The 14513-nt window shown below is 44.6% G+C and overlaps 1 protein-coding gene across 1 annotated transcript in view; it reads left to right on the top strand.

Moving 5' to 3' along the window:
- Positions 1 to 8825, top strand: part of LOC147111668 (uncharacterized) — a 53161-nt gene extending 44336 nt beyond the window's left edge. Inside the window, exon 5 of the mRNA XM_085998769.1 lies at positions 8243 to 8825. Within this exon, the coding sequence (XP_085854895.1) occupies positions 8243 to 8343 (101 nt within the window). The 3' untranslated portion in view covers positions 8344 to 8825. The remainder of the gene's footprint in view (positions 1 to 8242) is intronic.
- The last annotated feature ends 5688 nt before the right edge of the window (positions 8826 to 14513 follow it).

Here is a 14513-nt window from a genome sequence, read left to right as displayed (position 1 = left end):
ATACTTAAAAAAGAAATTAGGAGATCAAGGAGGGGCCATGAAATAACACTGGCGAGCAAAATAAAGGAAAATCCTAAGATGTTTTATAAGTATATTAAGGGTAAGAGGATAACTAGGGAAAAAATAGGGCCCATTAGGGACAAAAGTGGCAATCTGTGTGTGGAGCCGGAAGATGTAGGAGGGGTTCTAAATGAATTTTTTGCATCTGTTTTCACTATGGAGAAGGACGACGTAGACATAGAAATAGGGCGGGGGGACTGTGATATGCTCGAGCATATTAACATCGAGAGGGAGGAGGTATTGGCGGTTTTAGCTGGCCTAAAAATGGATAAATCCCCAGGCCCGGATGAAATGTATCCCAGGCTGCTGGGTGAGGCAAAGGAAGAGATTGCGGGGGCTCTAACACATATATTCAGGACCTCTCTGGCCACAGGGGATGTGCCAGAGGACTGGAGAACCGCTAATGTAGTACCATTATTCAAGAAGGGTAGTAGGGAAAAACCGGGGAACTACAGGCCAGTGAGCCTAACATCAGTGGTAGGAAAATTATTGGAAAAAATTCTGAGGGACAAAATTTGTCTCCACTTGGAGAGGCAAGGATTAATCAGGGATAGTCAACATGGCTTTGTCAAGGGAAGATCATGTCTGACTAATTTGATTGAATTTTTTGAGGGGGTGACTAGGTGTGTGGATGAGGGTAACACAGTGGATGTGGTATACATGGATTTCAGTAAGGCCTTCGATAAAGTCCCGCACAGGAGACTAGTCAAGAAGGTAAGAGCCCATGGAATCCAGGGTGCCTTGGCACATTGGATACAAAACTGGCTTAGTGGCAGAAGGCAGAGGGTGATGGCCGAAGGTTGTTTTTGTGACTGGAAGCCTGTGGCCAGTGGGGTACCACAGGGATCGGTGCTGGGTCCCTTGCTGTTTGTGGTCTACATTAATGACTTGGATATGAATGTAAAGGGTATGATCAGTAAGTTCGCGGATGATACAAAAATTGGTAGGGTGGTAAATAGCGAGGAGGGTAGCCTCAGTCTGCAGGACGATATAGATGGGTTGGTCAGATGGGCGGAACAGTGGCAAATGGAATTTAACCCGGAAAAGTGCGAGGTGATGCACTTTGGGGGGACTAACAAGGCAAGGGAATACACAATGAATGGAAAGACCCTAGGCAAGACGGAGGGTCAGAGGGATCTGGGTGTGCAAGTACACAGATCCCTGAAGGCGGCGGAACAGGTGGATAAGGTGGTAAAAAAGGCATATGGGATACTTGCCTTCATTAGCCGAGGCATTGAATATAAGAGCAAGGAGGTTATGATGGAGCTGTATAAAACACTGGTTAGGCCACAGCTGGAATACTGTGTGCAGTTCTGGTCGCCACACTACAGGAAGGATGTGATCGCGTTAGAGAGGGTGCAGAGGAGGTTCACCAGGATGTTACCAGGGCTGGAGCGCTTCAGCTATGAAGAGAGACTGGGCAGATTGGGTTTGTTTTCCTTGGAGCAGAGGAGGCTGAGGGGGGACCTGATTGAGGTGTACAAAATTATGAGGGGCATAGATAGGATGGATGCTGAGGAGCTTTTTCCCTTAGTAGAGGGGTCAATAACTAGGGGGCATAGATTCAAGGTAAAGGGCGGGAGGTTTAGAGGGGATTTGAGAAAGAACTTTTTCACCCAGAGGGTGGTTGGAGTCTGGAACTCACTGCCTGAAAGGGTTGTGGAGGCAGAAACCCTCACAACATTTAAGAAGCATTTGGATGTGCACTTGAAATGCCATAGCATACAAGGCTATGGACCAAATGCTGGAATATGGGATTAGATTAGACAGGGCTTGATGGCCGGCGTGGACACGATGGGCCGAAGGGCCTCTATCCGTGCTGTATTACTCTATGACTCTATGACTCTATGACATCAGGTCAGAGTTGAGTGTCGCAAGTGGACTATTACTAAAACAGAACAGAATAGTCATTCCACAGGCTCTACGTCAAGACATGCTCAAAAGGATTCATGAGGGACACCTCAGAATTGAAAAATGCAAAAGGAGAGCAAGAGACACTGTTTATTGGCCTGGCATAAATAAGGACATTGAGAACATGATAGGCAAATGTGAGACATGTCAGAAACACCAAAACAAACAAGCAAAGGAACCAATGATAGCTGACTTACCAACAGCACCACGGCAAAAGGTTTGGTATGGACCTTTTTCATTTGAATGGTAAAGAATATCTATTAATGATTGACTACTATTCTAACTATCCTGAGATGGCGCTGCTCTCAAGCACCACAGCAAGCAGTGTCATAATGCATGTGAAATCCATCTTTGCCAGACATGGAATTCCCAGGATTGCCATTAGCGACAATGGTCCGTGCTTCAACTATAAAGAGTGGCAACAGTTTGCAGCACAGTATGACTTTCAGCACATCACATCCAGTCCTTTGTATGCTCAGTCGAATGGTAAGGCAGAAAAAGGTGTTCAAGTTCTCAAACAGCTACTGAAGAAAGCGACAGAAAGCAAGTCTGATCCTTATCTCGCCCTGCTGAGCTACCGAGCCTCACCTTTAGACTCTGGTTCTTCACCTGCTGAACTCCTAATGGGTCACAAGTTGCATACCACGCTACCTTGCTGTGCAAAAGAAAAGCAGAGTAAGGAACTAAGACAGAGACTTCAACTGTTAAAGCTGAAACAGAAATCAAACTATGACAAGTCATCCAAAACTCTGAAACCATTGACAAGGGATGATGTTGTCAGGATTGAGGATCCAGATGCATGGAACAGGAAAGCTACAGTTCTTGAGGAAGTAGGACCAAGGTCATACACTGTTAGAACTGAGGAAGGACAGATTCTCAGGAGGAACCACCGTTCCCTCCTAAAACACAAGAGACTATCCAAGAGCAAATCGATAACAATGCCGCAACTGAATATTGTCACTCACCACCAGAACAATCTAACACAAACACACATACAGGCTCTCATGAAAACACATCAGACTTACCCGTGCTGAGAAGATCCACACGTGAAGTAAAAAAGCCTGATAGACTTAATCTTTTATACAAAGAAAACTATATTGAAAATGTATTGACTGTTGTGAAGATGTTTATGTCGTTATGATTGATTGATATTGATTGATACTGATTTTGTTTAACCTCAAAGAAAGGGGGATGTAATGATCAGTAACATGTCATCCTAGAATGGTACACTAGGTGGAGCTGTATGTATATAAGAGTGGGCTACCCACGATGCACTAGGTTACCCACAAGGCAGTAGTCAAGATGGATGCCTGCACACAAAGTCCACATGGCTGAATAAAGTGACTAGCTCAAGCTAGCTGTTCATAATGATAATGTCTATTTATTTATGAACATATAACACACTGTTTGCGAGGAAGGTTTGATCATTCAGGTTGTACTAGAAACTTAGAAAAATAGGAGCAGGAATAGACCATTCGGCCCTTCGAGCCTGCGCCACCATTCAATATGATCATGGCTGATCCTCTATCTCAATACCATACTCCCACTTTCTCCCCATACCCCTTGATGCCTTTTGTGTCTAGAAATCTATCTATCTCCTTCTTAAATATATTCAGTGACTTGGCCCCCACAGCCTTCTGTGGTAGAGAATTCCACAGGTTCAACACCCTCTGAGTGAAGGAATTTCTCCTCATCTCAGTCCTAAATGCCCTACCCCGTATCCTGAGACTGTGACCCCTCGTTCCAGACCCCCCCCCCTCCAGCCATGGGAAACATCCTCCCTGCATCCAGTCTGTCTAGCCCTGTCAGAATTTTATATGTTTCAATGAAATCCCCTCTCATTCTTCTAAACTCCAGTGAATACAGGCCTAGTCAACCCAATCTCTCCTCATACGACAGTCCTGCCATCCCAGGAATCAGTCTGGTGAACCTTCGCTGCACTCCCTCTATGGCAAGTATATCCTTTCATAGGTAAGGAGACCAAAACTGCACACAGTACACCAGGTGTGGTCTCACCAAGGCCCTGTATAACTGTAGTAAGACATCCTTGCTCCTGTACTCAAATCCTCTTGCAATGAAGGCCAACATACCATTTGCCTTCCTAACTGCTTGCTGCACCTGCATGTTTGCTTTCAGTGACTGGTGTACAAGGACACCCAGGTCCCTCTGTACATCAACATTTCCCAATCTATCACCATTTAAATAATACTCTGCCTTTCTGTTTTTCCTACCAAAGTGGATAACTTCACATTTATCCATGTTATACTGCATCTGCCATGTATTTGCCTACTCGCTCAATTTGTCTAAATCGCCTTGAAGCCTCTTTGCATCCCCTTCACAACTCACAGTCCCACCAAGTTTTGTGTCGTCAGCAAACTTGGAAATATTACATTTGGCTCCCTCATCCAAATCATCATTGATATATATTGTGAATAGCTGGGGCCCAAGCACTGATCCCTGCGGTACCCCAGTAGTCACCGCCTGCCACCCCAAAAAAGACCCGTTTATTCCTACTCTCTGTTTCCTGTCTGTTAACTAATTTTCAATCCATGCCAGTATATTACCCCCAATCCCATGTGCTTTAATTTTGCACACTAACCTCTTACGTGGGACTTTTCAAAGGCCTTCTGAAAGTCCAAATACACCACATCCACTGGTTCTCCCTTATCTATTCTACCAGTTATATCCTCAAAAAAACTCCAGGAGGTTTATCAAACGTAATTTCCCTTTCATAAATTCATGTTGACTTTGCCTAATCCCGTTGATATTTTCTAAGTGTCCTGTTATCACATCCTTTATAATAGATAGACTCTAGCATTTTCTCTACGACTGATGTTAGGCTAACCGGTCTGTAGTTCCCGGTTTTTTCTCTCCCTTTTTTAAATAGTGGGGCTACATTTGCCACCCTCCAATCTGCAGGAACTGTTTCATAATCTATAGAATTTTGGAAGATAACAACCAATGCATCCACTATTTCCATGGCTACCTCTTTTAGTACTCTGGGATGCAGATTATCAGGCCCTGGGGATTTATTGGCTTTCAGTCCCATTAATTTCTCCAGCACTTTTTTTTACTAATACTAATTTCCTTTAATTCCTCCTTCTCACTAGACCCTTGGTTCTCTAGCATTTCTGGTAAGTTATTTGTATCCTCTTCCATGAAGACAGAATCAAAGTATTTGTTTAATTGCTCCGCCATTTCCTTGTTTCCCATTATAAATTCTCCCATTTCTGACTGTAAGGGACCTACATTTGTCTTCATTTGTACTGTGGGGTCCTCTATAAGGAATCTATTCGTATGTTGCAGTTCTTCCAAGCATTTCGCCATTGGTCATCAAGACTGAGGGGAGATCGCTGAAGGGCTTTGGTGATGGTCCAAAATGGCCTTCTAGATTTGAGACGGGTTGGTGGTAGGTTGTTCAGGTCAGCCTAGATCGGCATGTCTTTGCTGGTGTAGCGGTTGTATTCTCTGGAGACTGCATATTCGCGGTATAGGTGTGGTGGTGCAATGTTTTAGTGATTTGTGTACTTGTACTCCCAGATCCCTTTGCTCCTCTGCTCCATTTAGATTCTTATTTTCCAAGTAATATGTAACTTCCTTATTTTTCTTACCAAAATGTAATATCTCACACTTGTCTATGTTGAAATTAATTTGCCAATTATATGCCCATTCTGCAAGTTTATTAATGTCTTCTTGTAACATGTTGCAGTCCTCCTCAGTATTGACTACCACCCCACCAAAAAATATTTGGTGTCGGCCGCAAATTTAGAAATTGTGTTTTTGATTCCAAAGTCTAAATCGTTAATATAAATTGTGAACAACAGTAGTTGGCCCAGCACTGATCCTTGTGTGACCCCACTTCCCACCTACTGCCACTCTGAATAGCTACCCTTTACCCCTACCCTCTGCTTTCTGTCTTGCAGCCAGCTAGCTATCCATTCTGCTAGTTGTCCCCTGATTCTGCAAAGCCAGTCCTTATTTATTAGTCCATTCTGTAGTACCTTATCAAAGGCCTTTTGGAAATCTAGATGTATTACATCTATTGCATTACCCTTGTCTGCTATAAACCTTTTAGCAGGGGCCATTGGATGATTATCAGATGGGGGGAACGCTGTGTTATTTTAATCCTTCCTAGCCCAAGTAATTGTAGTGCCCCTATAACCACCTTGAATGAAATCAGTTAACTCAACACAGACCACTGTTCATACCCAGGACTTTCTTGGTCTGTGTGGCTCAGTTTTGGACCATTGTAGATTTCTTTAAACTAATGTTAAATTGTAAATTAGTCATCCACTTTCAAAAGTTTAGGAATATGTTTTGAAAGTTTTTTTTACAAGCTCACTCACAGCTGTTATTTTCTGCTCTTTACTACAGTTAGTACGCATATAGCAGGTGCGTTCATATTAACGTGGTTTGTCTGCTATACGCCCTAATAATTTCCAGGAGGGGGCTAGGTGCTGAAACTAACTTTGAAAGTAAAGGGCTGGATTTTCATTCAGAAGTTGGGAAGGAGGCGGGACTACATCTTTCGGGTTTTAGTCCCGCCTCCATTGAGATGCGGCCAATCCACGCGATTTTCCCTTGATTGACCTTGTTGAGCCCGCCCAGCGGGCTCAGCAGGCCAATTTAAGGGCCACCCGGCAACAGGTGATGTCACAGACTGAAATTTCATGTCAAGACGTGTTGACAGATGAAATATCAGTGTTTCACAGCTGTTTGAAGCTGTCAAACACTGACAGTCTTGCTTCTAACCTGAGTCCTTCTACGCAGACCAGGTTAGAAATCTCGCCACCACTGAAAGCTGAAGGCTGTCACTTTTGACAGATCGCAGCCATTCTGCTTTCTGTGCCGGCTGAATGATGGACTCCCGAAGCCTAGAGGAAGGAAGGCTGTAAAGGTAAGTACAGGTAATTTAAACTTCTTTACACACTTTAGACACACCAAACACACTTACCTTTGCACTCATGCACCCATCATTCACCTGAACACCAACATCTCGACCCCTCCAAGTCCTTCAACCCGACGGCCCGCCTCCTCTAACCTGGCGTGGTTTGGAGCCGTCGGGAATCCCACACGACACCCTTCAAAATAGGGATTAGGCTAAAAACTGCCTGTTAACTACCTGTTAACAGGCAGTTAATTGGCACTAATCCCTTCCCACCTCGGGTCGGCAGGTCCCAGTGCGGGGCGCGTACCCGTCTCCTTTGAAACTTAAGTGGAGGCGGGTTTTGGGCGGGATGGTGTCGGGACCCCCAAATTCGGGATTTTTGCCCCCCCGCACGCCTAAAAGCCTGCCTCACGGCACACTGAAAATTGACCCCAAAGTCTCTGCAGATAAGCAGCAAATACCCCTAATGAGGCATCGGGTTTAGAGCTAATAAAAATAAATGTAGTTAGACCCAACACACTTAAATCAAATAATGAATGTGTTAAATATATTTCAAATTTAGATCATATCTCCATCTCCAGCAATTACATTTAAGGATCGCATAATCTCTGCATAAACTCAATTCCAATGGTATAATTATTAAACCGGGTTGCATTTCTTTATGTATATTCTAAGTTTTTTCATAACATTATAGGGAAAGAAAATTGACTATTTACTACATTTTCTTCTTCAAGTTGATCATCTCCTGGTTTGTACAGTGTTAAAAGTCTGGCGGAGCTGCCGTAAGGGTTCTTTGCTTCTGGACATGATTATCAACGGCTCTTTTAAGAAAGAAAGATTCCCATTTATATAGCACCTTTCATGACCTCAGGACATCCCAAAGCTCTTTACAGTCAATGAAGTACTTTTAAAGTGTTGTCACTTTTGTAATGTAGGTAACGCTGCAGCCAATTTATGCACAGCTAGATCCCACAAACAGCATTGTGATATGACCAGATAATCTGTTTTAGTGATGTTGGTTGAGGGATAAATATTGGATGGTGAAGAACACCCCTGCTCTTCAAAATAGTGCTGTGAGATCTTTTACGTCTACCTGAGAGGGCAGACGGTGCCTTGGTTTAACATGGATATCAGAATTCAGTACTCCATGTCCTCAAAGTCATTTATATGTTGGTAATTTCCTCATACCTACATCAGCTCTACAGCCTCAACTTCGTTGGATGTATAGTAGAAACCCCATTTACGCGTGTACATTTAAACTTCCGGCAAAGTTACGTCAGCAGAGCAGGAGTAGTTGCAAGGAAATTCTCAGCCTGTGTTTTAGCTACATATACTACTTTTATGTGCACATTATAAGTGTACTTTCTTTTAACTTTTGAACAGATATTACTCTTGAAATGAAGTGGTCTTCAAAATCAAAGGAAAACCAGATGAACAGGGTAGCCCATAATAGTCAGAATAAAGAAGATGAGTTTGACTTCTAAGCTTTGCTTATATCCTTTCTTCATCTGAAAGTCATATTTCTAATAATTAGAAGCTGAATACCTTCATAACTTATTTAAGATTGAACTATGTATTTGAACATTTGAGAGATTTAGTATATAATTTGGTTATTGCGTCTTAGAGATGGAAGTGCATCTAAATGCCTCTTTTGGGGGGGAAAGTGATTTTCTTCTCCGTATTTAATGATCCACTAACAAGATTGCAGGAATCTGCAAATTTAAAATGTTCAGTTTCTAAGCATGTGGTTGATAATGGAACAAAAACAAGCATTCTCCCTTTTTTCATTAATATTCCACCCCATCGGGCATCTGGTATTACTTTCTTATCTATTAGACTAACTTTGGCAACTGCAGTTCAATTAATGTAATACTAGCAAGACATGTTTAAAGTAAAATTTAATGATACCCTGTATAGCAATAAGTACAGACATAAAAATTTCCCATCTTGTATTTTGGATATTAAAAAATTCAAAGTAGTATAATGTAATTGTCCATTATTTAGAGGATTGGTTAGTTGATCACACCTGACAAGATCAATGCTTGATAGTTAAAGTCAAGCATTAAGCATGGACTCCCAACAACAGTGATGACTATGAGACTGATGTGCTTCTGTTTGAAATTGAATCTAAAGGCTGTAAGATCATGTAGCGACCAGTCTCAGGAAGGTTGTGTCTTGAACATTCTGTATGCAGCATTGTTACTGGACATCGTACACAGTGACTTAGGCTGTGACTTTACTTATCTTGGCAGTTCCGTGGCAGGCGATGTCGGTGGAGGGTCCCGACCCCGCTGCTGGTTCCATCCACTCTGTGAAATGATTTTCCCTTGATTGGGCTTGTTAAGCCCGCCCAGCGTGTTTGCCGGCCAATAGAAGGAAGCGGGTCTGATGACGTCATTTGACACGTCATCAGCCGGTTTCCTTAAAGGGACCATGCGCAAATTGATTTTTTGACAGTTGTGCTGTCAGTGTTCTACAGCATTGAGGTGCTGCAAACGCTGACAATCACTGCACAGAGGTGCAGGGCTGCACCAAGGCTCTCCCATGACTCCCTCCTTATGCTTATGGAGGGAGTCACAGCATGCAGGGAGGTTCTCTTCCCTTCCAATGGGTAGAAGAGACCTCCCCAGGAGACCAACGCAGCCTGGTTGCACATTGCACAGGAGGGCACAAGCAGGGATGTCGTCAGAGGACCAGGCTACAGTGGCGCAAACCTTTGAATGATCTCAGTAGATGAAGAAATGTTACTGCAAAACCACACTCAACCTCATCCTGCTATGCCACTCATCACATCCCCATCACACTGCCTTTCCTACCCTACTTTTGCACATCCTTACTCACACCAACTTACTTTGCGCCTCCACCCATCCCTCTCTCTCTACATATCACATCCCCAACTCACTATTCACCTCGCACTCACCCTCATCCTAGTGCAATCATACTAACTAACAACACATGAGGGTAGCCAACTTGGGTGTTTCATCCAATGTTCATGTAAAGTTTCTGTTATTGTGCTGTCAAACATTGAAACTTTTATTTTCAACACTGTGTTCTTGGACAGATTTGTGTGCACCTTTGGAAGTGGTTTAGTGAATTGCAGTGAATGGTGAGACATAACGGTAACCCTCACCCGCCCCCCCCCCCCCGCAATCGTCGTGAGGGTGAAAGGAATGGCTTGGGCATTGTAGGGATGCTTTATGGTGTTGGTGTGGGGTGGTGCTAACCTGGCGCATCATGTGGCAGCCAGGGTGTACAGCATCAACTAAAGTAAACCTGGCCATGGTGTGGCCATCCCTGGCCTCCCGGGCAGCAATGTGCTCGGGTGCTGATGCCCTCTGTCCTGTGCAGCATCAGGTGATTGTGGAAAAGGTTGGTGGTGTTGTTGGTACTGATGGTGTGTCTGGTTCTGCTGGTGTTGGGGATGATCGTGGTCAGATTTTGAGGACCAAGGTGAAACAACATAAACGGTACCCATGCTGATGGAATAAATGGCAGGTGAAGTTGAGATGACAAGATGACAGAAGCATTCTGTCAATGGTGAGAGAGGTGACACTGGATAGAGAGTTTGCTCCAAACACTTGCAGCCTGCATAAAGCTCAATCTGTGTTCCAAATGGAGTAAGCAACAGCTTCTGAGCTTGGAAAGTGAACAGCTGTGAGGTGGGAGCTTTTATAGCACATTTCAAGCTGTCAAGTAAACAACTCATTCAATGGCCATTCAACTCCCGCCTCAGCTTAACAGATGTGATCCCCGAGCAGAGTGGACCCCGTGGGAGAGCAGTTAAAGAGAAAAGGTAAGGTTAAATGTATTCTTAATGATCTGTCAACAAGGCAGTAATGAGTTTAATTGGGTCCCCCGCCGCTGTGTGGCGGGTCTGCCCAGTGCTGACGGACCCAACATTGGGAAATGCGCGTGACAGCGGGGTCCCAAGGTGCATGGCAGCGGGTTGATAGCGGGGTCCCGACCCACTGTCAAAAAAAAACACTTTCCCACCTGACCCGCAACTGATCCCACCTGCTGACCCCCCAGAAAATTCCAGCCGTAGTGAGAGCAGGGTATCAACTGGCACCCAATCTAAAATAATTGGTTTTGCCACAGTTATAGTGAGTTTATTGCTGAAATCTGCAGGCCAGTGGCCTGCTTGCCCTTTACAAGAAGCTAAATTATCTCATTTAAATTGACCATATTTAAGGGAGTCACCCCCATCAATCGCCGCTGCTCTCTCGAACATGGGAAATTTGAACAGGCTAATTTAACTAGCTGCAAATTTCAGGAAGGAGCCAGTCCCAACTGAGGCAAGGGTTATCAACAGGCTGGTGAGGGGCAGGCAGCACTTCAGGATTCAGATGGCTGGAAATAGCACTGAGAATCAGGTGGGCATACAGAACATTGGGAATTTGGGCTGGTAGGCAGAACATCAGGAATTGGTTGGGCAGGTGCAAATGCATTGCACATTTGTTCTCCCCAAGTGTCACTCTGGTTGGCACTATGGCTGGATACTTCCCGTTCAATGATACGTTAACACTGCCAAATAATTGCAAAAGTAACACCTGTTAATTGCTCCTGTCTTACACGCACTCATACTTAAACCCTGAGATAATCAAATAAACTAAATAATTAAAAAAATCAAATAAAGCCAATTAGTGAAAAAAGATTTCAACTGAATAAACAAAACTGGTATTGACATGCTGTTTTTATTTTTTGTTCAGAAAATAGACTATCCAAATTAACTTAAAACTAGAGTAAGTAATGCTCACTGTCTTACATTAATACATGTTGACAGGTATATCATGTTGCCTGAATGACAACTTGCTGTGAGACTCCATTATCCTGATCTATGCTGCAACACCTGGGACAATATAGTAACTTTAGCTAATAAAATATATTTTAAAGTTACAATTTCAATTTCATTGTATGGTATAATTAATTTAGGCCATTCAACCCATCAAGCCTACTCTGTCATTATGTTATCCATTTACAGGGACAGTTACAATTTTAAAATTGTTTGGTATCTCATCATGCAACTTTGTAACAAACTAATTAAATTGCACATTCATTAAGAAATCAAGATCTACAGGATAAGGGGAATAATTTTACAAAACTGCATCCAGAACAGGCTCTCACCTGCCAGGAACACACATGGAACACTTGGGCATGGGCTCTATATGATTTTTTGGCCATCGTACTTATGGGGAGCAGACCCTCGGTGGAATTTTAACCCCCCCAAGAGCAGGTGGGTGGGGGATAGAAAGTTTTGATTTTTAGAGCGGGAACGCTACCCGGCATCCAAACGCCACTTCCGGGTTCAACAGCGGCGCGTTTGGATGCCAGCGAGAATCCTACTCGCCATAGTCAGGGATTTCCTAACTGAATGAGGGTGGATGCTTACTGAGGCAATTAATGTCCTTTGGAGATGTTAATGAGGTATTTTTAAATTGTTTTTAACTTGGCTCCAAATTTTACTTCAACAGCATGGGTTTCCCTGGGCTTGGGAAACTGACTGGGGAAAGAGTCAATAAAACCTCAATTATTGCAGCTGCTGTCTCCATTCCCTCTGGCAAATGTTTGGCAGAGAGTACTTGTGTGGATATAGCTTTTTTTTAACCTTTTGAGGATTTCAAACTAACAAGATCAGGATGGGAGGTGCCTTGAATGTGTTTGACAGTACATCAGAAGAGAATGACCATCACCATCCATGGCAGCGATGACGTGCTATGGTGGGATCAGCACGTGCACAGGGGGAAGGTGGACAGGGGAGGAGCCGAGGTCACAGGAGACACTACCCACATCACAGGATTTACAGACAGAGGCTCAGCTGCCTTGACTTCTCAGAAAAGCAGTGCTTCTGCAGGCTGAGGTTGTCACATCAGGTGGTGGCAGATATCTGCAGAATCCTACAGGAAGACCTGCTCCCTGCTGGACCAGGTGGCCATGCATTACCAGTGGCTGTGAAAGTGACCGCTGCCCTCAACTTTTTCGCCTCCAGATCCTTCCAGGGTGCTACCGGCAACATATCCAGGATCTCCTAGTCGGCTGCACGTAAATGCGTAAGGCGGATCACTGATGGCTTGTTTGCCAGGGCCAACAATGATGTGAATTGTCCAACCTTTTTGTTCCAGGAAGTGGACTTGAGGACTGGCTGATAGGCGACAAGGGATACCCACTTCAAACTTGTCTCGTGACACCTGTGAGGAATGGGGCACAGGAGCGATACGAGAGCCACATGACCGCCAGGTATGTCATCAAGCAAGCCATCAGAATGCTGAAGATGTGCTCAGATGCCTAGATACAGCTGGAGGCATAAGAACAAGAAATAGGAGCAGGAGAAGGCCATACGGCCCCTTGAGCCTGCTCCGCCATTCAATTAGATCATGGCTGATCTTCGACCTCAATTACACTTTCCTGCCTGATCCCTATATCCCTTGATTCCCCTAGTGCCCAAAAATCTATTGATCACAGCCTTGAATATATTCAATGACTGAGCATCCACAGCTCTCTGGGTTAGAGAATTCCAAAAATTCACAACCCTCTGAGTAAAGAAATTTCTCTTCATTTCAGCCCTAAATGGCTGACCCCTTATCCTGAGATTATACCCCCTAGTTCTAGACTCTCCAGCCAGGGGAAACAACCTCTCCGCATCTACCCTCTTGAGCCCTCTAAGAATTTTCTGTTTCAATTAAATCACCTCTCATTCTTCTAAACTCCAGAGAGTATAGGCCCATTCTACTCAATCTCATAGGACAACCCAATCAGAGGTGCCCTTCAGAACTTGCCAGCCAGCATGTCCAGAATGATAATGGTGTGTTGTGTCCTGCACAACATTGTGCAGCAGAGAGGATTGCAGGTGGAGGAGATTGAAAGGGCTCATCACTCATCTTTGCTTGAGGAGAACATTGAGGAGGAGCAGAAGGATGAACATGGGGCACCGATCGCCAGACCAGCCACTTACATTGCTGTCAGGGATTCCCTAATATCACAAAGATTTACCTAGAGTGAAAAATAACAAATGAAATCCTGCGGTCCGCTCCCACCACCAGCACCAACCCAACCCACCCTCCCTTTGCACTAAACAGTCCTTCATCTGCCCAATGGGTCCCAGCATGTATTGACATTCATCATGAAACAAGTGAAAGGGCATGTTGCCCCGCGGGATGCAATAATGGACAAGATGTGAAAGTGGTGCAAATCATTAAATTTTATGTAGCATTATAAAAAACAAGTAAACAACATAACAATTTGTCAAAAACCCATGTGCATACCCTTAGTCATAGAGTCATAGAGTCATAGGCCTAGAATTTGAGGTGACGCCGCGCCAGGGCTTTAGCGCCGGAAATTTAGCGCCGGCGCTAATTCCCTTGCGCGCGCCAAAAATTCAGTAGCGCCGCGCCCAGACGGCTGCCGGCGCTACTGGCGGGCGTGAGCGCCTCCCAATGGGCGCTGAGTGCCGAATTGCGGCGCTAATCCGGCGCTGCGGCACCCGATGCGGTGCGGCAGGCTGGGGAAGTGCAGGCCTCCTCCTTCAGTTAAGGAGGAGCTGACTGCACCCGCCCGCTGTCCGTTCAAATATTGAAAAAATGAGCCCGGCACCTCGGACAAGTGCCGGGCTTGCAGGCCAGACGCATCTGTTCCGCGGGGGGGGGGGGTGGAGGAGTCC

Source organism: Somniosus microcephalus, chromosome 10 (assembly GCF_052327205.1).
Source record: "Somniosus microcephalus isolate GS21.2 chromosome 10, FLI_Smic_1.0, whole genome shotgun sequence".
NCBI classification, from domain to species: Eukaryota; Metazoa; Chordata; class Chondrichthyes; order Squaliformes; family Somniosidae; genus Somniosus; species Somniosus microcephalus.
This window is presented reverse-complemented; position numbering and strand designations above follow the sequence as displayed.